Below are 27,923 nucleotides of genomic sequence, written 5' to 3'. Positions count from 1 at the left end.
CAGGGTTGACTAGCATTGCTACTGTAGCTGTATCGGTAGATGGTGTATATACAAATTCTTGTATTTTTGAATCACTCAATGCCAAAAAATGACATAAAACATATTGAAGCATATTGCATCATGTCTGATTCATTCCTGTAACATATACTGCAGCGTATTCTAAACAGTAGAGAGGTGTCATTCTTGTTTTGTAAAGAAATGTTACAAAAGAAAACATTGTATAATCCTACCTGTTGTTAGTGTTCTTTTTTAGGTCACTGTTTTATGAGTGACAAAGTGTGCTTGTTGGGTGACAACCTTTGCTAGTGTTATGGAAAAATGAAACATGAGTTGATTTGAAACATGTATGAAGTGTTTTGGTAGTTTTAGTGCATTTTGGATGTGAAATTAGCTGCTGTGCCAAGCTGAAAGTTGGTTAGAACTGTGTGAAGCATTTTGAAAAAGCATTGATTAATGGGTCCTAGCGATTGTGTAAAAAAATATATAATAATCACACAGATGTGATGCTATTATTACAGTGAACCTCCCGTGTGAGGTGGCCTCCTGTATACAGGGATCTGTGGCTATTCTTTCAAGCGTTGTACCTTCTTCGACGAACCCCTCTCTGAACGTTGACAATAGCGTCTGAAATGACAACACTATCTCTGCTACTCCCACCGTGATCTGGGTATGTGTGACGTTCAACTTGACTTCATATTAGTCTCTATTGTTCAGTTAGCTGTCCTTCTACTACGAGCTATCCCCTGTATCACTATACACAGAGGAGTGGTATCGTTCCCCAGAGACTATATATTTCCCACTTCCTTAATCTATGAGCCTCACAAATCTCCGCCCCAGTCATATTTAATTCTGATTTCCCAATTCCCTGCCAGAATCAGTAGTTAGTCACTACTGCTAGTCCACTTATATTGTTAAAGACATACTAAAACGTGCGTTTTAAAACGTACGTCCGTTTCCAACAATCCCTCATCTGGAACAGTGATCACTCATGTTCCACGCCGCCTAGAAAACACATTGACTTGAACAGGGAAGAGAGAGATTACATGTTTCATAATTTCACATCACCCTTCATGAAAAATGACATTGGGTCAAGGACTGTCCATTCGTTCTGTTCTATGCCAATGGGATGCTAGTCTTCATGCCAGTCTCCTTCATCCTCATCCTCGGGTGTCAAAGCAAGACGCAGAATACGAGCCCTGTCAGTAATTCATTGCACTGTATCATCCAGAAAGCTATATGCATTGATGAGCTTTAACATTGGGATTCTGAGACATGGTAAAACAAAATCCCTACTATCAATGTCCCCATCACGGTTAACCCAAGCTATCATCTAGTCTAGTGGGTTCTCTAATACCTCCCTCTCGGAGGACACTAAAAGATAAGGTTTCCTGGGAGGAAACCCTCCCTAGACTCAATGGAATCTTACACATTTTTTTATTAGATTCAGAAACCACCTGGAGGATGAGCAGTGCACCCTCCCCTCACTGTGTGCTCTCTCTCTCCTTCTTGCCTTTCCGAATCATCATTAGAACTATTGATACATTATCCAACCCAAATTTAGAATGACAGTCCTTAGCACTTCACGTAGAGTCTATCACTTGAATTCAAGACCCTCAATTTAGCACACACCGACACTGGCAGAATGTACATTTACAGACAGGGGAAAATACACAGTATGTACTACTTACAGTGCATTCGGAAAGTATTCAGACCCCTTGACTTTTTCAAAATGTTGTTACATTACAGCCTTATTCTAAAATGGATGAAATTACATTTTTTCCCCTCAACAATCTACACACAATACCCCATAATGACGAAGCGAAAACAGGTTTTTAGAAATGTTTGCAAATGTATTAAAAATAAAAATCAGAAATACCTTACATAAGTATTCAGACCCTTTGCTAAGCGACATGAAATTGAGCTCAGGTGCATCCTGTTTCCATTGATCATCCTTTCTTCCTAGGTTCCTGCCTTTCCAGGGAGTTTTTCCTAGCCACCGTGCTTCTACATCTGTATTGCTTGCTGTTTGGGGTTTTTGGCTTGGATTCTGTATAGCACTTTGGGACATCGGCTGATGTAAAAAGAGCTTCATAAATACATTTGATTGAGCTGATTGATTGATCCGTGTTTGGAGTCCACTTGTGGTAAATTCAATTAATTGTAGGCGAGAGGAGATAGATTCTCTTAACCCTCCTAAAATCACATTCACATCATAACAAAAATGCTTACATCATTTTTCATATTATATGCACAACATATTAGATGAAAACTTGACAGATAAAGGATATATACTTTCCAAGTTACAATATTTCATCTATACAATTTTTAATGACATCACAAAATGAAAAGCAATATTACATTTTTTTTCCATAGCTCCCCACTGACCTTTCCCCACATTCTTATGTTATAATTATTGTTCCATTATCCACTTTTGACCGTGAGAAAGAATCCCCTCTTCTCATGTCATTTACAACAGGGTGTGAACTGCCAAACCGGCCCAGTTCCCTCCTCCCCTTTTCTGTGGGTGAGAGAAGGTCTGGTTACTGTCAATCATTGCCAAGCTGATCTGACCCATTGTGATCCTCACAGGACAGTCAAACCAACCTCTCTCCTTATTGCTACTGCTAATACACTCAAATCATGTTCAAACAATGTTTGGATATCTTTTTGCTTTTCTATCCAAGGATGAGGATCTCCTCCAGAACTTGTAGGCAACCTTTTATCCCCATCCACATTCCCACTCACTGACAATGTTTGATCTTTAAGCACAGATATTCTCAGATATCTCCTATTGTCCACCGTATGCACTTCCTTTCTTTGTCCCCCTACATGGACTACTTCTCTACATTACCTTTCGTACTAGTACACAAGCATGCAATTTATCCATACACACACACTCTACTGCCTCATGTCCACCGCGGCTGGGACTTTCATCCCTCTTACGGATCTCGCAGGGGAACACCCCCACTAGGGAGCTATCCTAACGGAACCTACCCTGCACCATAGATCTCCCTATGGATCTTGGGACCTATCCTTATGGAACCAACCCTACACCATAGATGCATTTATGGATCTCGGAACCTATCCTTATGGAACCAACCCTACACCATAGATTTACCTATGGATCTCGGAACCTATTCTTACGGAACCTATCCTACACCATATATTTATGACCGGTCGTATCACAATGGGACTACTGAATAAACTCAGGCTTTCTAAGTCCGTATCCTATAATTGTTTCAGCCTACGACTCATGGTCACGCCCTGACCATAGAGAGCCCTTGTTTCTCTATGGTGTAGTAGGTTAGGGCGTGACTAGGGGGTGTTCTAGTAAAAATGTTCTATGTTGGTGTTTTGTATGGTTCCCAATTAGAGGCAGCTGGTATCGTTGCCTCTGATTGGGGATCATATTTAAGTAGCCATTTTTCCCACCTGTGCTTGTGGGATATTGTTTTGTGTTTGTGCATCACTTCTTCACGTTTCGTTATTGGTTTATTGTTATAAGTTTCACCGAAATAAAGATGTGGAACTTCAATCACGCTGCGCCTTGGTCCGCTCATTACGACGAACGTGACACTCATCTCCCCAAGTTGTCAGAATGAGTGGTAACAGGTGTAGGAACTGTGTCTACCTTGTTTTTAGTTGCGGTTCCTGTTTCACTGATTTGGACTCTCTAGTTCAACTGTAAATCGTAGTGAATCCGGTCGACAACGCCAACTGTTGGGTTATGAATAAACAGAGTAAAACTCACAGACAACTAATAAAGCTCAAACCAAGTTTATTCCCCTACTGGGTCAAACAGCTGCAAAGACAAAGACATGTTAACACAAGCACATATATTTATACCCTCCTACTAGGTGGAGTCCACTTCTTTCACCTTTAGACAGCCAATACATCTCTGTTGCTAGGCAGGAACTTAAGTGGTGACTGTTCCTTCTCACTTTCATCTGACCCGACCTACCTTATCAGTGACTGAAACCAGACGGTTACCCTTCTCCTCTCTCCATAGGAAACATGAGATTTAACAATATCATGTTTTAACAGAATGTAATCTCTCTGCACTCCCGCTTCTTCACTCAGTAACTTTCCATACACCTAGTTGTTATCCCTCCACTGACACCAACATATACATTCATTAAACATGTACAGTAATCTATAAGTTCTAGTCTGGTAACATGAATATGTATATTTCAAGCTAGAATCCAACAATATAAAGTGATCTATAATGACGCTTTAGTCCGCAACGTTATAAACAAGCTGTAAAATGCCGGGGAAAGACGTCACTCCAATGCATATGGGATATCTTTGGTGTGTCTCTATGACATTCAGAGGCTGCGCTACATCCTTCTATAGCCGAGGACGTAAAACATTGACTTTACTTGGGATGTAATGTGTGATTCTATCACTATCAATTGACATTCAACATTTCAGCATGCTATTAAACAACATACTAACTCTAAATCAGTCAGGAGCAAGCCAGGTAGCCTAAGAAAGAACGGAAAATGAATTATTTAGGCCATATATGTATTATTTCAAGGCTATCATCTGCCATTTAAGAAATCAATTGTGAACCATTTGTGACACGCTACAGGCTGGCAGGAGTGCTCCACATTTTAACAACACAACAACAACAACACTTCAACTACATGTCTGTAAATTTCACATTTAGCCTGAAATAAAATGAAATTTAAAACATTATTACTCCGAATTAAATAATAAGGAAACGAAAAATGCCTATACAGTCATTCTACAATGCCTTTGAATTCACTTTTAGAAACACAAGTTTGGCCAGTCTTTGGTTTGAGGATCATGTGGTGAGCTATGTGTGCCTAGTTTGTTCATTTAGCCTAGCAGTTGCTCTTATATTCCCATGCCCTAATCACAGTCAACACAAATCTATTTTTTAACAACAAACTGTAAGGAATAAAATAGAATAAAAGAGAAAATAGTTTCCCAAATGAAAAAAAGTGCATATCGGCCTACCTGATGATATGCAGCTTCTGTTAAAAAATGAATGGCTTTTTCTCGATTTCATTGATGGTCAGATACTTCAGTTGTAACTGGTTCTGTTGACCTACAGTTTTACAGTTGATAGACAACTTTAGCACTGTTCCAAACCTAGACTATCCTCTTTTTTAACAATAGCCTGTATAGAAATCAAAATGTTGCTGGTGCTAAAGCATGCGCTCATACTTTGCCATGCTCTATTGTGGTATTAAAAAAAGATTCTACTTGTCTTCAGCCATGTAAAATGACGTAGAATTGCATGAAATGCATTTATAAAAGGCTACAGTATTTTTTCTCAGACAGCAAATAAGATGCTAGATTCATGCAGTGTTTTTACTATAATGGATGTCTTTTCATTGCTAACTTTATCCGCGGTGGTCTGCGAATCCACAACCTTCTGGCTACTTTGCCATGTAATGCTTACAAAACAAACATTTTCTAAAACTGCATCTAAGGCGCGTCTCTGTCCGAGGAGTGTCTCTGTCCTAGGAGTAAGGTTAAACGGTAGGCATGTTCTATGCTATCCACTTTAATTATTATTTTGGGTTTAGGGGAGGGTCACTTGTTTTGTCTTTAAGAGTTCCGGGACAGTCCGGTAAAAATATATTTTACTGAAGGGAGAGCCATCTATTTTCATTTTAGAGAGGTACAATTTTCTCCAGGTGTCCCTCATTATAAATAGCCAACTATCCTTGACCACGCCCACAAATTGGGGAAAACAAACATTCTTTCCCATTGACCCCAATTGTAAAAAAGCCAACTTCAATGTCGATCTTTTGTTATACCGAAATAACAGCAAAATGACGAAAAGCTACTGTGTTGTTCAATGTACATGTAAACAGGTAAAAAATCCAGACCTACGGTTCGCAATGCTCCCACGTAGGGAAATAGAGCCTGCGAAAAGAGCCCTGAGGCTACAGGCTATTCAGTGTGGGGGAGCGGGAAAATGTTGGGAGCCGGAGTCCAAGTAGGCTACACATAGCTACAGTGTGTATGTGAATCACAGGTAAGACATTTACCTTGTTTAGTATAGTCCATTTTTAACTCCACTCATTACTTGTAGCTTTTAGTCCGTTTGTTTGAGCTGTTGGTCTCGGCTAGCATAGTGTTCTGGTTGGTAGCTAGCGTGCACTCACTCACGTTGCTAACGTTAGTGCCATTATGAAAAGGGGCATGAGGGAAGCCCTACAACATTATGTTTTTCTATGTAGTGAGAACGCTTGGGAGCAGGCATTGTGAAAAAGTCATCTTTACAAGAAAATTGCATTTGAAAAAGCAAAAAAAAAACTGGATGGCAAGACAAATCAACGTTGTGTGTTCGTAAAAGAAAGGGTCTGATATCAAACTCTTGGTTCAGACCATTAGGAGACATGGTGGATAAATGGTGAATCCAATAAATAGATTTTCTCAGTAATAGATTATCAGTATAAACCCCCTCCTAGGAGCCTTAACATGTTTGATACCAGTTTTCTCAGAGAGCTGATGTTGTGACGAGCCTCCATGAGCCACAGGGTTTCTCTGATCGAGAGTCCTGATATAGTAATTATTATTAAAGAGTCCTGTCTAGGGACTTGGGGATGGTATTTGTCTCATTTTAAAGCCACGTTCTGTAAGATTTGTAGTTTTTTAAAGTAATGGAATATGATGTGTTAGTTGACAACTAAATTAAATATCAATCAAATAATTGGATGTTGATTTGATGTTGATGTCAGGTTTTTGCTCGGTGGGAGAGTAGTGGACCTTGATTTGATCTCTTCTCTTAAACTGCACTGACCAACACCACTTAAACCAGGTGTCTGCGGTTTTTTACTTTACAGTTATGATTAAGAATTGCATTCTAGTTTTGTGTGTGTGTACGTGTGTACATGTGTGCATGAGCATGTGATAGCCTACACAATGTGTATTTGTATTGAAATCAGTAGTAACAGTAGATATATTTCCTTGTTGATATCAATTGTACATACTTGATTTTTCCAGAACAATGAAGCCTTACTACAATATAATTAAAGATCACCATGGCAACTAGTCTATATCTGTACGATAAAATGAGAGGGTACATGTGGAGGTGTCACAGGATAATTGATGAGTCATGTGATTTGGATTCAGTGGATTTAATCCTCCCTATTTTTGTGTTCTAGGCGGCTGCCCACAGGAAGTGAATGCAGTGCGGCGGCATGGTGGATTCCAGGTTTTGCTAGTGCATGTAGGGCTTCGTTTGGTGAGCACATGGCCAATGGAGGTTGTTAAAGAGGAAATGGAAGTCTTGAGAAGATGGACACAGCCTCTTGGGCTGCACCACTTCCTGTGCCCCTTTGTTTTCTCTTGATTTCTTTGTTTTGGTTTGTATGATCATTTTAACTAGCATGGTTGAATATGTATGAACTTTCCAATTTGTAAGTCGCTCTGGATAAGAGCGTCTGCTAAATGACTTAAATGTAAATGTAAATGTAAAAAGTTAAGTAAATTATATTTCTGGAAACAAAGCAATTGAATGGAAATGAGAAAATGGAATGTGTTTGAAATAGAAATATGGGAACCATGTCTTCATTTTTTTTTTTTTATATATCCCTGCTTGCTCAACCTAGACCTAGAACCTGTCACCTTCCATCTTTTGACAGAGGCAGTGTTGACATCTGTCCATATCAATGCTGATTACCAAAGGTTCAGACTTCGCAACAGGCTGTCTGGCAAGAACAGTACATGCTTCTCAGTCCAGGACTTTTATTTTTCTACATCACCACCACACATAGTATTAACACACACACGCTTCAGTTACTCAGGAATCAACTTGTGTTTTCTCTTGGATCCATGCACAATGTTACTAGAGGAAACAGTAAACTTGGTCGTCAGCCAAAACTTGCGTCTTCATCTTGGAAAGACATAAACATTCTGAGCTAGAGTGGGTGGGTACAATGTCCATGTGTGCAGCCAAGCATGCTTATTGGCTGGAAGGAATAGCCATTTTTTAAACCCGCCCCTGGATTTCTTGTGGAAATCCACACCTGAAAACTGTGTTGTGAAATCTGTTATGAATGTATTGTAATGTTTTTAAAATTGTATAACTGCCTTAATTTTCCTTGGCAGAGCTAATGGGGATCTATAATAAATACAAATAGAAATACCTCAACGGGGGCCTTAGTCTTTAAGAGAAGGGACCAGACAGGATCAAGTCCAGTCCTTGTGTGCGTCTGGCCAAACTAACGGGGCAGCTGATAGCCAGTGTCACTTTAGAGGACCATGGGGGCCAGGAGGGTGCCAGCTCTGGTGCATGTAATGGGCTTAGGGGCCGCCCCGTGAGAAGGGTGCACAGAGATGCCAAGCCGTCTTGGGCGGCCCCATGGAAGTCCACGGGGGTGGCGGAGGATCCTCTAAGCTGAAGGACGTGGCATGCCGGCCACAACTGTTGTTGGAAGCTCACTGGCTGGGACTGAGGTTTGTGACTCTCACATGGAAGATGATGGCTTCCATGGTGGAGCAAGTTGTGACCACTGGGCGAGGCTCATCAGGGATTCGAAGGCAGCGGCCGGCTGGGCCGCAGAGACGAGGTCAGGTGGCTCCCCAGGTGACGAAGGCTCTAGCCGCGGAGGCCTATGGTGGTGACGGTCAGGAGAGTAGCGGCAGTAATGGTGCTCCCATGGCCGTGACTCAGGCCAGGAGGGCCTAGAGTACGCCCTCCCGATTTCTTCCTGCTCATGATGTAGGTCCTCGTATTCCCTCTGCAGCTCCAAACAGGAGGCCTGGATTAGGGCTTGTAGTCTCTTAGATGAGAGTGGTGTGTAAGTTCTCACAGCTCATCTTCCTCAGGTACAGTACCAGTCAACATTTTGGATACACCTACTCATTCGAGGGTTTTTCTTTGTGTTTTACTATATTCTACATTGTAGAATAATAGTGAAGACATCAAAACTATGAAATAACACATGGAATCATGTTGTAACCAAAAAAGTGTTATACAAATCAAAATATATTTTAGATTTTAGATTCATTAAAGTAGCCACCCTTTGCCTTGATTACTTTGCACACTCGTTGCATTCTCTCAATCAGCCTCACCTGGAATGCTTTTCCAACATTCTTGAAGGAGTTCCCACATATGCTCAGCACTTGTTGGTTGATTTTCCTTCACTCTGCGGTCCAACTCATCTCAAACCATCTCAATTGGGTTGAGGTCGGGTGATTGTGGAGGACAGGTCATCTGATGCAGCCATCCATCACTCTCCTTCTTGGTCAAATAGCCCTTACACAGCCTGGAGGTGTGTTGTGTCATGGTCCTGTTGAAAAACAAATGATAATCCCACTAAGCGTAAACCAGATGGGATTGTGTATCGCTGCAGAATGCTGTGGTAGTCATGCTGGTTAAATGTGCCTTGAATTCTAAATAAATCACAGACAGTGTCACCAGCAAAGCACCCCCACACCATCACACCTCCTCCTCCATGCTTCACGGTAGGAACCACACATGTGGAGATCATTCGTTCACCTACTCTGCGTCTCACAAAGACATAGTTAGTTGTTGGAACCAAAAATCTCACATTTGGACTAATCAGACCAAAGGACAGATTTCCACCGGTCTAATGTCCATTGCTCGTGTTTTTGGCCCAAGCAAGTCTCTTCTTCTCATCGGTGTCCTTTAGACCAGTGGAAATCTGTCCTTTGGCGCTTGATGTTTTTGCGACTGCACTTGAAGAAACTTTATTGAACTTTTCCGGGTTGACTGACCTTCACGTCTGAAAGTAATGATGGATTGTCGTTTCTCTTTACTTATTTGAGCTATTCTTGCCATAATATGAACTTTGACCAAATAGGGTTGGTATACAGAAGATAGCCCTATCTTGTCACAACACAACGGATTTGCTCAAAACATTAAGAAGGAAATAAATTCCACTATTTAACTTTTAACAAGGCCCAGCTGTTGATTGAAATGCATTCCAGGTGACTACATCATGAAGCTGTTTGAGTTAATGCCAAGAATGTGCAAAGCTGTCATCAAGGCAAAGGGTGGCTACTTTGAAGAATCTCATGTATATGGCTTTGTGTGGCAGTGTGGTTCTGAGGTGGGTGGTGACTCAACATCATAACTATAGCAGGACATAATTCATCCTTGTAGGACTATGAAAAAATGGCTAGCTGGAGCTCATCTGAGTTGGCTTTGGATGCTCTAAAGGTTCTGACTTGCTACAGGCTGTCCGGCAAGAACAGTATGGATGCTTCTCAGTCCAGGACTTTTACTCATCATCATCACCACACATAGTATTAATCCCCACACACTCTCCAGTTACTCAGGAATTGACTTTAGTTTATTCTTGGATGCCCGCACAATGTTCCTAGAGTAAACATTCAACTTGTTCGTCAGTCAAAACTTGCGTGTTCTTCTTGGAATCACATAAACACTCTGGGCGGGTGCAATATCCATGTGTGCATCCACGCACGATGACTGGCTGGAAAGAAGGACCATTTTTGCGGTCACCTATTCACATTTCGATCCCCCTCTCCACAAACATGCTCTTTCTGCTTGCTGTTGAAGTATTCTTGGCTTTCTCTGTACAATGTGGGATGAAGCGCAGTCTGCAACACACGCACGTACACATGTACACACACACACACGCGCACAGCGTTGGGAATGATGTCATGTTCCAGGTGCAGCTTTAGGGGGATTAGGGCGTAAATAGAGGTATCATTGCGTTAATACCAACAATTAGAGCACATCATTATCGGTTTCTTCTCTGACTATGATCTAGGTTGAAATTGTTTCGTCGTGTTTATGCCTGTTATCCGTAATGACACATTTCCTCCAGGATATTTACAACTTTTAATATTCTCGTTTTTTTATGCAACTGCATCTGCTTCTTCCAGGATGTCTTTGAGATATCTCAAGTATCTCTGAATTTCACTGTAAGGTTACTTTAATTTGGGATAAGCACAAACTAAGATTTGATGGCAAATGAAAAAGTGAAATATTTGACTACATATGGATGAGTGGTGAATTGGTCACACTTACTCGTATGAGAAAGGGAACCATAATTCCATGAATGATAGTTAAAAATAGAGGAACAATTTCACAGCACTGAGGACTTTTCACTTCAACCAACAGATGGCGTCTCTAACTTCCTCTCAACACAAAAGGAGCTTTTTGTTCTAGTGCCTTCTCCCAACACAAGTACGTGTGCGCGCGCACACACACAAACACTTCTCTAGTCTAAAAAGCATCAAACAAATGTTTCCATGGTGATGCTGTGAACATTCATTAAGCCATCTCTCTTGAGCTCCAGTCAAACTGCCTTCATTAGCATTGGAGGCACCACATCTGCTAGGACACACATACACGAGCGCCCGCGAGCACACTCGCACACGTACAGACAAACGTACACACTACGCACATCAACTCAATGGACAGGCACAGGGGTGCTCTGTAGAAGAGAGGTCGTATGGGGACAAGAGGTCCTCAACTTCCCACTTTTCCTCCTCTCCCTCCACTTTGTCCTTCCTCTTTCTTTCCACTCCACCTACACTGTAAAAAAAAAAAAATGCAACTTGAAAAGGTCCATGTAGCTTAAATATCCAATTTGACTGGCATGAAATTCTCCTTTCATGCCAGTCGACTTGTTTCATGCCAATTCTAATGGTTTTCAATCTGCAGTGGTCCGATTTCTCAATGCAAATTGTTTAACAAACATCCATCTGTAATAATAGGCTTTCATCTGTTACATTCGCTGGTAAAATTCTACATTTGATCACAAAGATATGTTATATTACACAATTCTGTGACTCTGCGAATGGGGGTCCTCAAGAGCTCTTGACAGGGATATGGTGGTCCCTGGAAATGAAAAGCTTTGGAACCGCTGCTCTAATCCAATGCTTTCTGCTTATTGTGAGTTGGGAAAAAATGTTGCGTAAACTTAAATGTTGAAGTATGCATTGGCGACACATTTACTGTATGTTAGCAGAACTTTCCTGCCCCAAAATTAAGTAAACTAGAAATTGTGTTGCAGCTGGTAGCCTTGATTTTTTAAGTTGACTCAACTTCACAACTTTTGTACAGTGGATAGAAACCCCCTCAAAGGACCATCCTAGTTCTCTAGCCTTATTCAGCCAGAGTACAGCAGATACTGTACACTGCTGAATGGGAGTCAGGTGAAGTATGTCTGAATAAGTGTGTAGATCTATTATGGTGAATAATTATTTGGGTGTGGAGGATTTGCCATAGAGATATATCAGTATGGGGACAGTGTGTGCTGACTATTTACTTGTTTGAGTTATGTCCTGTATACACAGACCGCTTTTCCTCTGTGTCTCTCTGTGACATTGATTTGCGTTTATGGCCTCTCCCTCTGCCTCACTACACTGTGCACTGATTAAAGGTCTTCTTTATGAGGGCAGAGTGCTGAGTCCAGAGATCCAGTGCTTTGCACATCATAGAGAATTATACTATCCCTCACTCTTGCCCTTACACACAGCACATGGACGCGTCCGCACCTACGCGCACACAAGCACGCGTGCAGCACACACACCGGCACATGGAGAGAGTTGACCCTTTATACGTTTTCTCATTTCATTTTCGTCAAAGGTTTTGTTCAATGTAAAAAAAAAACACGATAGAGCTACTTATTTTTTTTTTTAAAGGAAGTGGATTAGCTCAGCTGTTTCTTAATTGCGTGAGGGATTTAGAAACTGTCTCAACTTCATCCGCACATGGTCAGAACCCCATTGTGATTACTGTAATTGGGTTGGCTCATGTGTATGTGAGAGCACAGGATCTAGAGGCTGGTCACACGTTAATAACAAGCTATAGCCAAAGCCTTCATTAGCCCTTTATAAGGCCAATATACAGTGGGTATCATAAGTATTAACCCTCTTAGTTAAAAAAACAACATTTTGTTGCATTACAAAGTGAGATTGAAATAGATTTCATTGTGATATTTTGTCATTGCTCTACACAACTTACTCCATAATGTCATAGTCAAAAGAACATTTGACACAATTTTACAAATGAAATAACTCAAACATAGTTATTGCACAGGTATTCACCCCCTTTGCTTAGGAAAGCCTAAATTAGTTCAGGAGTAAAACGTGGCACAACAAATCACACTATGTTACATGGACTCACTCTGTGTGACTACCCCTTCCTCTGGACCTCATACAGACATCTGTAAGGTCCCTCAGTCAAGTATTGAATTTCATGCTACAAAGATCAGGGAGCTGTTCGAAAGCCTCATAAAGAAGGGCAGTGATTGGTAGATGTGTAACAATAACAAATCAGACATTGAATATCTCTTTATTGAGCATGGTCAAGTTAATAATTATGCTGTAGATTATGTATTAAACCACCCAGAAACTTCAAATATAGTGTTGTCGTTCTGAACTGACCTGCAGGACAGGAAGGAAACCACTCAGGGGTGTCACCACGGGGCCATTTGCGAGTTCAATGGCTGTGATGGGAGAAAATTGAAGGTGGATCAACAATATTGTAGTGACTCGACAATAATGACCTAAATGGGTGAAAATTATAATAAAAATATACAGAATACAAATATTCCGAAACATGCATCCTGTATACAACAAGGCACTGAAGTAATACTGCAACAAAAAAAACACAGCAAAGGAATACACTTTTTGTCCTCAATGCAAAGCCTTATGTTTACCAAGATGACAGTTAGTGTTACAGTTTGGACTTAAATCTGCTTGAAAATTGTTGTCTAGCCATGACCTCCAACACCTTGACAGCCTGAAGAATTTTGAAAAGAATAATGGGTAAATATTGCCCAATCCAGGTGTGCAAAGCTCTAAGGGAGGAAATTCCAACCCGAGTTAAGCATGTGTAAATGGAACGTAATACCCTTTTTATGCACTTTTCTCTTTATGCGTATTCTGACCTTGAACTTAAGCATGAGAATATCATGCTGTTCACCCCGCTATTCATTTGGGGTGGAGATCGAATAAATTAAGGTGTGGTGGAGGTCTGTCTACAAATTCTGATCTTGACTTAATTCCCTAATAATTACACCACCTGTACTCACCAGGAAACCCTGAATAAGGTCTAGGGAATCTACCGGTTCCAAGTGGAAAAAGTGTCTACTTTGAATCAAACCACCGCTTTCTTTTGTGCGTAAAGGCTCTCCAAACCTGTTTTTATGATTCATAAATACTTCCCTAAACCATAAATAATCTACAAGATCAGAATATTTTAAAATCTACCAATTGGTGCTGAAATGGAGACGAATATGCATATATGTATTTAGATGGCTTTTTTTTTATTGATCCCTAATATTCTGAACCCGTTCTCTTGATATATTCTAGTGAGTCTGTCGACAAAATTCAAACTTAAAGGTACACCGTATTTAAAGGGATGGCTTAAGATACATGTACAGAAAACCCTATTGAATGAAAACTCCAGGAGAAATACTGTTGGACAGCAAGTGGGAGGGCTGTCAGTGGCTGAATTATATTTATTCATAGCGAGCACGGTAGCCACAACTGCAGAGAGTGTTAGGTGACTGAATAAGGTACATTTGAATACCAAATACTGAGAAGTGAGTAGGAAAGGTGTAAATTCCTAAGTCTGAATCGGCCCTTTAGAAATGTACACAGCTGTAATTGCTCCAAAGGGGTTTCTAACATGCGTTGACTCAGGGGTGAATGCTTATCTAATCAAGGTATATTAGTGCTTTATTTTTTATCTTTAAACTTCCACTTTGACATTAGAGTATTTTGTGTAGACTGTTGACACAAAAATGACAATTAAATCCATTCTAATCCCACTTTGTAACACAATAAAAAAGTGAAGAAATCTAAGAGGGGTGAATGCTTATGATATGTGCTGTACATACTTCTCAAATCATTTGTAAGCAAATGTCACAGTATAAAGGGTTATATAAAGCCTATGCCACAGCTTATAAACTTATGCATATGCATCACGCTCTAGATGTGAGAACCTGTTATATCACATTTACTGTGACATTACAACTGATTTGTGAAGCATTTATGTAGGCCTTGTAAAGGCCACTAATTTATAGACATAAGTTATAGCTCTTTTAAAGTGTGATCTATAGGCTACTGTACGTAATCACTCCAACGCACACTCATCGCTCTAACACTCCCTTATTCACATAGAGACACCAGATCTGCTCAGGATGACGTAAGACATAACACTTTTATTAATGATACCGTATCACAACAGAATGGTCCGTTCATCGAGAGAAGCTGATCACATTAGTATTACACACGTTATGAGAAACTCCAGTCACAGCACTGAGACTAAAGCCATCAGAGCCACATGGGTCGTATACACACGCCTCTCACTGACCCATCAGGGATGTCACAGTTGGACAGTGTAATAGCTGGGAGAGAACAAGAAAGAGAGAAAGAAAGAAAGTGAAGATACATTCGAGAGAGGAGCGGTTTGTAACTATACAGCAGTTCACTTGTTAAGGGTTGTGATTGTCAGTCCTTTTTGAGGTGTCCATTTTCTTAGCAAAGAGATCGATAGCATTGCGATTGGTGCCGCCCATTGCCTAGAGCCTATCGGTAGGCGGAAATGTTGAACCTCCAACAGAAAGGATTCTGGGAAGGCTCCATAATTAGTCACAGTAACTTGACCAGGATGTAGAGGAAACTCAGACTGGGTCCATAGTGATGGAAGAGAGCCACATAGAAATGTCTTCCAGTGCAGTCCTCTGATAGACAATTCACTGACTCGCCACCACTGCCATGTCCCACTTTAGCCAATTCATGTAGGCTATAAGTGCTTTAAGAGTGGTTTCTTAGTTCGATGGACGCATAGTGCTCTTTCTCACACTGGCAGTTATTTCACTGCCAACTACTCTCACACTGAAGGTTGTTGCACACGATTTTGATTTGTATTGCACAACATTATTGTGTAACCAATATTGAATACCTGTAAAGCATTTTCTACTTGCTCTCGCACAGAAAGACATCCATTCTCTTTGTGGAACGGATGGTACTTATTGGATCTAATGTATATTTCAAGAGGCAGGCAGGAAAATGTAACAAAGAGCATGTGCAAGGACCCAAACAAACACACACAGTCTACGTCTGAAATTACACCCTATTCCCTGTATAGTGCACTACTTTTGACCACAGCCCAAGTATTGCACTATTTCGGAGGCACACGCACATAATACTGTCAGCATAATAAATTAGATCACTTTAAATTTGAGTCAGGCCCCGATTCAGACCAAATAATTTACTTAGACCTCAGAAACTTTGTCTCATAAAAAATGTATAATTTTTTAATAAATAAGAAGAACACAAATATCAATAGCATCAAGGACTGAGGATATGACCAAACCAGTCACATGCAATCAGTTACAGAAACATATGACAATATCATGATACTCAAACAGTCTGAAGTATGAAGTTATTACATCTCAATAAGTCTGTTTATTGTGTGTCTTTGATAATGTAGGCGTTTGATCTTGAAAGTCTGTAGGTGAGCCTACAGTTGATATTGAATGTGTAAGAGAAGGTTTTGTGGGTGGTGTCTGTGTCTGTCTGTGTGTGTGTGGTTGAGGAACCCGCCATAGGAATGCGAGGTGTGTGAAGTAAACAGCTGTGGGTTCTAAAACCGACACGACCGCACTATGATGGATGTTATCTCACTATTTCCCTGCAGACATTCAGACCTCCTCCCTCCCTCTCTCTCTCTCCACTCCTCTCTATCTCGCCGTCTTTCTCTCCTCTTCTCCACTTCCCCATCTCCTTTCCCTCTCTCCCATAAAACAATACGTCTTAAATGTCTGAGGGGGAGACTGTGCTAATGGCCAACATTAGCTCCTTAATGAAATATACATTACACCATTACTGACGAGGGCTGGGGCTCCGTCGCTAAAGCACTGTGGGGCTAAAATAATAAAACATGCAGAATTCAATTTCCTGCAGAAGCCTTTTGAGTGTGTGTGGTAGTAGGGGGTAGGGGATATGTGTGTGTGCCAGGATTCTACCACAGTTGACCCAACCACGCCTAAACGGAGATCCTCACCACTGACCATGAAAGGGCAACTGACACAGATCCTGCTCATACTCTCTGTCTCAGGATTGTCCGAGTATGTTGGACACATAAATCGATAAATGACATGACATCAGCACTTGACATGGGAATTAAAACATCTTCATCCCCCAAAATGTATCAAATACCCTCTTTCGTGTACATAGTCACAGACAACGACAACAGACAGACTGAGCTGAAGAGCACCCATTGGTGAACAGCCCCAAATCTCCCTTTTAAGTTTACTTTCACCATTGCTTCAGTTATACAATAGCATGTAATTTGTTGCTGCTCATCAGCATGAGGGGAAATACTATATCTTGTCATGTCTTGTTATGTCATGACTTGATGACATGAGGGGAAAATAACAGTCTGGTTGCTTCCATGTCTCCTTCCATAGAGCAACGCATCTCAACCCTTTGCAGGACATTGCGGGGGTCCGATGTCTGGTAGATGTATGTCCTCTATGTACAGAGAAGAAACAGCCTATCTGCAGTGGAGGCGCCTCTTCTCATCCTCAGGGGTTTTATTTACAGAAGGACGGAGTTTTTCAGAAACCAATTGGAAAAAAATGGCACTGCCTGCTCGTATAGAGCCCTCAGCCATTTACTGTAGACTACTTAGCCCCAGTTTAAAATCCTTTGTGCCGATGGGAGAAGCCTTCCCACTGCAATCCATTCTTAAAGTATCTTGAGCAGGAAGAAGGTGGTAGGTAAAGAGATGCATGAAAGAGTAGAAGTAGGGAGAAAGTAAGAGAGAGAGAGCGAGAGGGGAGGGCACAAGGGAACAGTTGGGGAATCTTCTGATTGCCTTAAAGAGTTTGATCGTAGCTTAAAACACACTCAAGGACAGGTGCATCAATAGACACACACGTACAGGCACACACTCATTCCCTCTTGTATTGTACAGCCACGTGCATGTACGCATACGCACACACGCCATGACACACACACACACACGCTCAGCCCAGGATGTCCAGGTAGACAGGAGAGGCTTTGGCTAGGTTTAGCAGTAGGCTGTGGATCTCCTTGATGTGGTGTCTCATGTGGGGCTCTCTCTGCCAGCACCCCAGCATCAGGTCGTACACCTCTTTGGGACAGGAGCGAGGCCGCTGCAGGACACGCCCCTGTGTAATGCACTCAATCACCTGTGTGTGTGTTGGGGGGGGGGGGGCAGATAAACAGGGTTAGTGTCAGAATGCCAGCCGATATGCCAGATTTAATTGTCTTTGCGTTTCTTACTCTCCAATCCTCTCAGACCTACGCATGTGCCTTGGGGCTATAGGCTTATGCTAAAGCTTTGGAAAGCTTTACCAAAGTAGAGGATGTAAGGGTTTAGAATAAAATTCCAGTTAGGGAGTTAGGTTGGACCTAGCCTGGTAGTCTGTTCTGCTTTCTTGCCACCTCTTCATGGAATTGTTATAAGGAGGTGGCTAGAGAGCAGAATCAGACTGGCACCTAGGCTAGGATGGAGGTAGAGTATGGTCAAAGGGTTAGGGTTAAGGTTAGGTGAGAGGTGAGACTGACCTCATTGTTGGAGAGCTGGTACCAGGGCTGTTTGCCGTAGGTGAAGATCTCCCAGAGGACTACGCCCAGACTCCACACGTCACTCTCTGTGGTGAACTTCCTGTACATGATGCTCTCTGGAGGCATCCAGCGGATGGGCAGCATGGYATGACCGCCCACCTACACCAACACAAACAGTCAGCCTGGACACTGTTCTGCTGTACACACCTTTTATTTGAATGGTACAGAAATGTGAAGTTATTTGCTGTGAAACTACTTAAATGGTCATTAAATAATTGGTCAAATTAAATGGTAAAATGGTCATTAAACATTTATGACCTGCAAATTACTTGTTTATTTCCTTGGAATTCATTGAATCAAGTGCAACTAGGCTTCATTTGGTACCAAGTCACCAGTTGTGATGAATTCTTTAAAGTACACTGAACAAAAATATAAACGCAACATGTAAAGTGTTGGTCCCATTATTCATGAGTTGGAGAAAAAAAAAGTTCCCAGAAATGTTCCATATGCACAAAAAGCTTATTTCTCTCAAATGTTGGCCACAAATGTTTAACATACCTGTTAGTGAGCATTTCTATTTTGCAAGATAATTCACAGGTGTGGCATATCAAGAAGCTTATTAAACAGCATGATCATTACACAGGTGCACCTTGTGCTGGGGACAATAAAAGGCCACTCTAATGATGTCAACATTGTGAACAGAGTGCACCATGGTGGCGGTAGGGTTATCGTATGGGCAGGCATAAGCTACGGACAACGACCACAATTGCATTTTATCAATGGCAATTTGAATGCACAGAGATACCGCGATGAGATCCTGAGGCCCATTGTCGTGCCATTCATCCACTGCCATCACCTCATGTTTCAGCATGATAATGCACGGCCCCATGTCGCAAGGATCTGTACACAATTCCTGGAAGCAAAAATTTGTCCCAGTTCTTTGGCCTCCATACTCAACAAACATGTCACCCATTGAGCATGTTTGGGATGCTCTGAATCGATGTGTACGACAGCGTATTCCAGTTCCCGACAATATCCAGCAACTTTACACAGCTATTGAAGAAGAGTGGAACAACATTCCGCAGCCCACAATCAATAGCCTGATCAACTCTATGCGAAGGAGATGTGTCACGCAGCATGAGCCAAATGGTGGTCACACTGACTGGTTTAATAACATTATCCGTAATCACTGTAGCAAGTCTACATGAAAATGGCTAAAAAGCAACAAATCTGAAGTTTCGAAATGGCCTAGTCAATGTCCAGACCTAATCCCAATTGAGATGTTGTGGCAGGACATGAAACAAGAATTTCATGCTTGAAAACTCACAAATGTCGCTGATCCCTCCCCAGCGACGTGAGAGAATAATCAACAACTACAGGAAGCAATGTCCCAATACTTTTGGAGCTCACTATATATACTGTAGTTCTGAGCACTAAAAGGTTAAGTCTAGTTTGTTTAATGTCTTGCTGTAGCAAGGCACATGGTTAATGTGACAAACAGGTAATCATCTAACAATAATCCATGTAATAAAATACATTTCTGAAATGCAGTGCATTCGGAAATTATTCAGACCCCTTCACTTACGTTACAGCCTTATTCTATAATAGATTAAATCATTTCCCCCCCTCATCAATCTACACACAATACCTCATTTACATAAGTATTCTGGCCCTTTACTCAATACTTTGTTGAAGCACGTTTAGCAGCGATTACAGCCTCAAATCTTCTTGGGTATGACACTACAAACGTGACACACCTGTATTTGGGCAATTTCTCCCATTCTTCTCCGCAGATCCTCTCAAGCTCTGCCAGGTTGGATGGGGAGTGTCGCCGAACAGCTATTTTCAGGTCGTTCAGGTCTCTCCAGAGATGGTCAATCGTGTTCAAGTCCGCGCTCTAGCTGGGCCACCCAAGGACATTCAGAGACTTGTCCCGAAGACACGCCTGCGTTGTCTTGGCTGTGTGCTTAGCATTGTTGTCCTGTTGGAAGGTGAACCTTCGCCCCAGGCTGAAGTCCTGAGCGCTCTGGAGCAGTTTTCATCAAGGATCTCTCTGTACTTTGCTCTGTTCAACTTTACCCCCGATCCTGACTAGTCTCTCAGTCAATGCCGCTGAAAAACAACAGCTGCCACCACCATGCTTCACCGTAGGTATGGTATTGGTCAGGTGATGAGACGTGCCTGGTTACTTCCAGACGTGATGCTTGGCATTCACGCCAAAGAGTTCAATCTTGGTTTCATCAGACCAGAGAATCTTGTTTCTCATGGTCTGAGAGTCCTTTAGGTGGCTTTTGGCAAACTCTAAGCAGGCTGTCATTTGCCTTTTACTGAGGAGTGGCTTCTGTCTGGCCACCCTACCATAAATGCCTGTTTGGTGGAGTGCTGCAGAGATGGTTGTCATTCTGGAAGGTTTCCCATCTCCAAAGAGGACCTATGGAGCTCTGCCAAAGTGACCATCGGGTTCTTGGTCACCTCCCTGACCAAGGCCCTTCTCCCCCGATTGCTCAGTTTGGCCGTGTGGCCAGCTCTAGGAAGAGTCTTGGTGGTTCCAAACTTCTTCCATTTAAGAAAGATGGAGGCCACTGTGTTCTTGGGGACCTTCAATGCTGCAGAAATTGTTTGGTACCCTTCCCCAGATCTGTGCCTCAATGCAATCCTGTCTCGGAGCTCAATGAACAATTCCTTCGACCTCAAGGCTTGGTTTTTGCTCTGACATGGACCGGCAACTGTGGGACCTTATATAGACAGGTGTATGCCTTTTCAAATCATGTCCAATCAATTGAATTTACCACAGGGGGACTCCAATCAAGTTGTAGAAACATCAAGAATGATCAATGGAAACGATAGTTACCTGAGTTGTAACTCCAGTTCTGAATGAAGCGGAGTCCCATAGGGGAGCTCTGCTCCTAGTCGTTTACCCCGCTGCCTAGGCAGCGAATAACCTGAGAGAAAATGATGCACACACCTGTAGCCAATGGGAGTACAGGTGTCCCTATATAAGGGAAAAAAATATCTTCAGTGAGACTGGGGGTTGGCATTGCCTTAAGTCCTATGGGGCTCTGCTCCACTCATAGAACTGGAGTTACAGCTCCGGTAATTATCGTTCTATATCGTGGAGCTCCGCCCCCATAGGGTAGCTCTGCACCTAGTGGTTTAAGGCGCTCCAAAACGCTCCAAAATGTACTCCCTGAGCCTAACACTTCCCACCTAATGAAAAGGTCTGGCCCGGCAATGGAGGCGACCAAGTCCCACAGTACCGTAAAACAATGTGTCACAATATACTGCGTCCTCAGTACAATCCGCCCTACTCAGTCTGGAGACACGGTCAATGGCTAGTGGGCAGATAACAGAATATGAGCCATACTAATCTGAACTAGCAGGTAGATGCTTCAATATTCTGTCAATATTCAACGATTGGTCTAATAGCACTGTAATAGTAGTTCCCTCATCCTTCCGCCCCAACATAGTCCTAGACTTGTGGGCAGGTTAGAATGCATGACTCTACTGTACTGATCCCTCAGTCAAGAGTCATGTCACATAGTCACTCTAACAGGAAAAAGCGGACCTGAAGGAAACTAGTCCATCGGTCCTGTATCCTTTCCACTTAGTTCAAGTCCTCCCATCAGCTATGCTGAGTACAGACTGAACCATGGTTAGAGGACACATTATACTGATTTGTCAGTAAATCTGCCACACTCAATCTAAAGACCAAAGCCTATGATACAAATAAACAGAACACGGGCCATACTACTCTGACTAGCAGATATATGATACCTCGATATCCTGTCAATAATCAATGACCGGTCCAATAGTAGTGTATTAGCAATTACAGCACTATTTCCCTCATCCTTCCGCCCCAACACGGTGATACATTGATAGGCGAGTCAAAAAACACATGTTCTCTACTGCACTGAATATCAGTCTGGAGACATGTGACATGTGTCTCTCTCTTAATGGAAAAGAGCAGGCCTAATGGGAACCATGCCCAACAGCCCTTCATCTTTTCCTCCTAGCTCAAGTCCTTCCATCAGGCACGCTGAGTACAGACTGAGCCAGAGAGTTAGAAGACATATCTAACAGGTAGAAACGGATAAAAGGAGACGGTGACGACCATGACGCCGCTGCACAAATATCCTCTACTCCTGTTCCTCTGAAAAGAGCAGTAGACGTCGCTACTCCACGAGTGGAGTTGGCTCTTATACACTGAGGCAAAGGCTGCCCTACCACCTCATAAGCCGTCTTAATGCCTTCACAAAGCCAATTTTGTTGTTTAGAAAGTGGTCTACCAAGTGTACCTGCACCATGATACACAAACAGCTGAGGCGATGACTTAATCGCCGCTGTGCGCTCCGCGTAGTTCGCCAAGGCATGCACTGGGCACATGCGATGGGCACAAGCCTCTCCTCTCTCCGCTCCGCATGACACGCTTAGCCGTAGTCAGTGCCGTCTTCAGAGAACATCTTGAGGGGGATTTGATTCAATGGTTTGAATGGCGTCTCGCAGAGCCAAATCCCACTGAGGAAGCATGGCTCTAGGCATTCGCCTAAGCCGCCGCGTTCCCAAAAGGAACCGTTTCACTAGAGGGTGGCTAAAAACAGTGTCTCTGCCAAACCCCTAATGACAAGCTGAAATCGCCATTGCGAACACCTTAATTGTGGCGGGTGAGCGCTGGCTCTCCCGCCATTCAAACTCTTGAATCAAATCCCCCTCAAGATGTTCTCTGAAGACGGCACTGTTGCTCGCTTTGACTACGGCTAAGCGTGTCATGCGGAGCGGAGAGAGGAGAGGCTTGTGCCCATCGCTTGTGCCCAGTGCATGCCATGGCGACATTTTCTGTCGCGCCGCATTGTGAAAACACGTTCCATCTGCTGGCATAAGTTCTGGATGTGGAACTAGCACGTGAGCCCTGTATGGTTCTGATTACTGAATCAGATAACCCACGACGCTCTAACCTGTCCCTCTCAGATGCCAGACCATCAGTGATTGGCCGATTATGGGCAATTGTCCTATCATGCCTCCCGCCTGAGACATCGCATCCCATCGATGTGGAATGGGCCAAGGTGGCGAAAGCAGCATCTGAGTCATCTCTGTGAACCAAGGAGCCCCTGGGCGATCGGGGGCTATCAATATGATTGACAGCCTGCCTGTTCTCACTCGGGATAACAGTGGGAGAATGCAGGACAATGGTGGAAATGCGTACCGGAGAACATTCGGCCACGGCTCGTGCACAAACGTGTTCGTCCCGGGCTCGAAGAGAAAACCAGAGGGGGCAATGCACGTTCATGCGTGATGCGAAAATATCCACCTCGGCTCTCCTGAACCGTTCCCATATTTGGAGAACAATGTCAGGGTGCAGATGCCACTCCTCGTCTTGGGGACCCCCTCAATACATGAGATCTGCTCTGACGTTGTGATAGCCTGGAATGTGTAATTGCGTTCTATCCTCGTCCAGCTTCCCAAAACACTCTGTCGCTTCTTTGACGGCGACTCCGAAGAGACAGTCGTCAGAGATGGGGGGCGTTCAACAGCACGGCTTTGTCGGTCTCCTTCATGGCTGTCAAATACAGCCAAAGGTGTCACTCCACGTCTACCGAAGTGGCCGTGGTCCTCCACGCACACACAGCCGACGCTTGAGTGAGATTGAGAATGGCGCCGAAAATTCTCAACGCTTCCTCTATCTCTTCCTCTGACAGCACAGTCTTACCCGTGGTGAGACGGGACAGAGAGGCTGCTAGTAGGGCAATATTATTCGCTGCTGCTACAGCCTGGGCCCCTAGTACAAAGGACTTCTCAACCAGCTGCGCTGTGAGTCGGTCCTTTGATGTGGGTAGAGTGGCCTTCTTGGACGAGGGCCAGGAGCTCGAACCCGGGACGAGATACGCAGCCATTGGCGCGCTCAAGCATGGGGATCCCCTGGGAAGTAGATCGCGCCGTCAAAGGTGACTCCCATGAGCCCTCCACATACTTTCCGAGCGAGCGCATGGCAGGAGCCAGTGGCTCCGCCGCCCTTCTTGGCCGAGAATAGGGGCCGCCCTCCATCATATCCACCTCCGGATAGGGGGGAATGGGGGGCAGCTGGATCTCCAACCGGCTCGCAGCCCTCTCAACGAGCCCTGGAAAGTCAATGCGTAGAGAGGCTGTGATGTAGGAGGGGGCCGCTGAATAGTCAGAGCCCGTCTTGTCCTCGCCCAAGGATGAGAAAAACCTTGCAGTCTCCAGAGGGAGGGGGGTTTTATCAGTTTCGGTCAGTGTAATGGAGTGTTCCGGAGAAATAGCCATGCACTTCCCAACATCCTCATCATCTCCAGAGGCGGCGCCGTCATATAATGCCTCAGAAGCTGAGGCTAAGATTGACATTGCGTCCTCTAGAGGAAAATCCTCCCTAAAAAATGCCCACCGCTGCTTCCTCTCCTTTCAAGAAAGGAGGGCGCAGCACAGGCATTGACGGGGATTGGTGAGGCCCCTGGTGTGCTGTGATCCTAAGCACACGAAACAAAAGTTGTGTGAGTCCATAGCTGTCATAGAGAAGCAGCGACACTGAGCTCTTAAAAGAGAAACACCGGTGTGCTCATTGAGATAGACGATGTTGAGACTTGGAATTCGACGGCGGGTTCGTCCTGAATCTTACTCTTCTCTTCTCTCTCTTCTCTTCTCTTCTCGGCTTCTTCAGTCCAGTCCAAGTCACTGAAGATAATGGGAGGGTGATTGAGGGGAAGCATCCCCTTCCATAGGGACACCTGTACTCCCACTGGCTGCAGGTGTGTGCATAATTTTCTCTCAGGCTATTCGCTGCCTAGGCAGAAGGGTAAACCACTAGGAGCAGAGCTCCCATATGGGGCGGAGCTCCACGATATAGAACAGGACGCACCAGAGCTCAATTACAAGTCTCATGCAAAGGGTTTGAATTCCTATGTAAATAAGGTATTTCTGTTTTTTATACCATAATAAAAATATCTAAAAACCTGTTTTTGCACTGTCATTATGGGGTATTGTTTGTAGATTGATGAGGAAAACATTTAATTTAATCTATTTTAGAATAAGACTAAAGTAACAAGAAGTGAACAACAAGTGAAGGGGTCTGAATACTTTCTGAATGGACTGTATGTCCCTGTCCCTCGTGTGCAGTTACTCCCACTGTGCTTCAGTACAGGTGGACTTATTAATGCTTAGGACTGTAGCTACAGTACATTCATATCGTCCCAGACACTGCACAATACAGGAAGCTGTTGTTGGCCACTGCTGTCTGCTGCCCACTCAGCCCTGCGTGGTCTCTTCTTCTCTCCTATCCGTCAGAGTAGCCTTTACTTTATCAGTCCATTAAAGCCAAGAGATAGTCATCACCGGTATGTGTGTTTGTTTGTGTAAACCAATCTGGCTCCATCTCTAGTCCGCCTTCTCAAAGGCTCCTGACGCCTCCTCACCACATAACTCACTGTAAGTGTTTTCACATAACTAAAACCCCACTTGAGTTTCCAAGTACAGTATGTATGTTGCGATGGATTCATGGTCAAGAACAGTGTGGGGTTGAGGGCGAAGCCAACATTCAGTGAGTGTATTTATTTATTGTTGTTTGTTTTATCACATTGTAAAACGTGGAGTGGTTTGAAATATTAATGCTGTGCTCCTGATCTTAGTGACTGCAACTTTTTTACAGTTACCTAGCAGCACTGTGTGTTTGAGTGTGTTTGTGTGTGTTTCAGGGGTTGGAACAGGTTCAGGAAACAGAACCGAAAACTGGAAAATATTTTTACAAAAAATTGAGGAACAGAATCAGAACCGGGAACGAAAGTGATGTATAATGTTCTAGAACAGAAAAGTTATTTTAAAAGCATGGGAAGTGGTTTTAATAATGTTATTTTACATTCCTGGCCTTTTTATTCCAGTCCCACAAAAAAAACGTAACAAAGCACCTATACAAAGCCCTCAGTCTGTCAGTCAGAAACTTAATCCAGTGTCTGCCTGCCAGCTGAAAACCGTGTGTAGACTACGTGCCCCTCCCCCACCGAAGCAAAGCCTACTGACGTTACAAGTGTAATTCAGAAATTAGGGAGAGAGATTTTTAATTAGAGAAGAATCGATTAACCTTTTCAATGCTAGTTAACTTCTTATGGCTGCAGGGGCAGTATTGAGTAGCTTGGATGAAAGGTGCACAGAGGTGCCCAGAGTAAACGGCCTGCTCCTCAGTCATAGTTGCTAATATTTGCATATTAGTATTGGATAGAAAACACTCTGTAGTTTCTAAAACTTTTTGAATTATGTCTGTGGGTATAACAGAACTCATATGGCAGGCAAAAACCTGAGAAGTTCCACTTCCTGTTTGGATTTTTTCTGAGGTGGCAGATATTCAACCAAGCTCTCATTGAAATTACAGTGAGATATTGATGGGTTTTCACTTCCTACGGCTTCCACTAGATGTCAACAGTCAATAGAACTTTGTCTGATGACTCTAATGTGAAAGGGGGCCGAAGGAGACAGGAATTAGTCACCACTGCCACGAGCTGACCATGCTTTGACCACGCGCATTCACGTGATAGGCAGCTCCGTTCCATCGCTCAACTGAAGTCAATCTAATTCTCCGGTTGGAACGTTATTCAAGATGTATGTTAACAACATTCTAAAGATTGATTCAATACATCGTTTGACATGTTTCTACTGACTGTAATGGAACTTTAGGACATTTCGTCACGTTATAGTGGACGCGCTTTGTGACTTTGGAATTGTTTACCAAACGCGCTAACCAAAGTAGCTAACATAAATAACGGACATTATCGAACAAATCAAGCATTTATTTTGGACCTGGGATTCCTAGGACTGCATTCTGATGAAGTTCATCAAAGGTAAGGAAACATTTATCATGTATTTTCTGGTTTCATTGACTCCAACATGGCGGCTAATTTGGCTATTGTTCTGAGCGCCGTGATTGATTTGCTTTTTCCGTAAAGTTTTTAAAAAATCTGACACAGCTGTTGCATTAAGGAGAGGTATATCTATAATTCCATGTGTATAACTTGTATTATCATCTACATTTATGATGAGTATTTCTGTTGAAACGATGTGGCTATGCAAAATCACTTGATGTTTTTGGAACTAGTGAATGTAACGCGCCAATGTAAACTCAGATTTTTTTATATAAATATGAACTTTATCAAACAAAACATGCATGTATTGTGTAACATGAAGTCCTATGAGTGTCATCTGATGAAGATCATCAAAGGTTAGTGATTCATTTTATCTCTATTTCTGCTTTTTGTGACTGCTATATTTCGCTGGAAAAATGGCTGTGCTTATTGTGGTTTGGTGGTGACCTAACATAATCGTTTGTAGTGCTTTCGCTGAAAAGCATATTTGAAATCGGACACTGTGGTGGGATTAACAACAAGATTACCTTTAAA

The 27,923-nt window shown here is 42.9% G+C and overlaps 1 protein-coding gene across 1 annotated transcript in view; it reads right to left on the bottom strand.

The window, feature by feature from the left end:
- Positions 1-15,132: 15,132 nt before the first annotated feature.
- The window catches only part of LOC111958102 (BDNF/NT-3 growth factors receptor), a 93,116-nt gene continuing 80,325 nt past the window's right edge, over positions 15,133-27,923 (bottom strand). The window contains exons 18-19 of the mRNA XM_070437099.1: positions 18,532-18,690; positions 15,133-18,152 (exon numbers count right to left, since the gene is read on the bottom strand). Of these exons, the coding sequence (XP_070293200.1) occupies positions 17,967-18,152; positions 18,532-18,690 (345 nt within the window). The 3' untranslated portion in view covers positions 15,133-17,966. The remainder of the gene's footprint in view (positions 18,153-18,531; positions 18,691-27,923) is intronic.

The sequence above is a fragment of the Salvelinus sp. IW2-2015 genome, linkage group LG33 (genome assembly GCF_002910315.2).
Source record: "Salvelinus sp. IW2-2015 linkage group LG33, ASM291031v2, whole genome shotgun sequence".
Lineage (NCBI taxonomy): Eukaryota > Metazoa > Chordata > Actinopteri > Salmoniformes > Salmonidae > Salvelinus > Salvelinus sp. IW2-2015.
The sequence above is the reverse complement of the archived record's forward strand: the minus strand, read 5'-3'. Positions and strand labels throughout refer to the sequence as shown.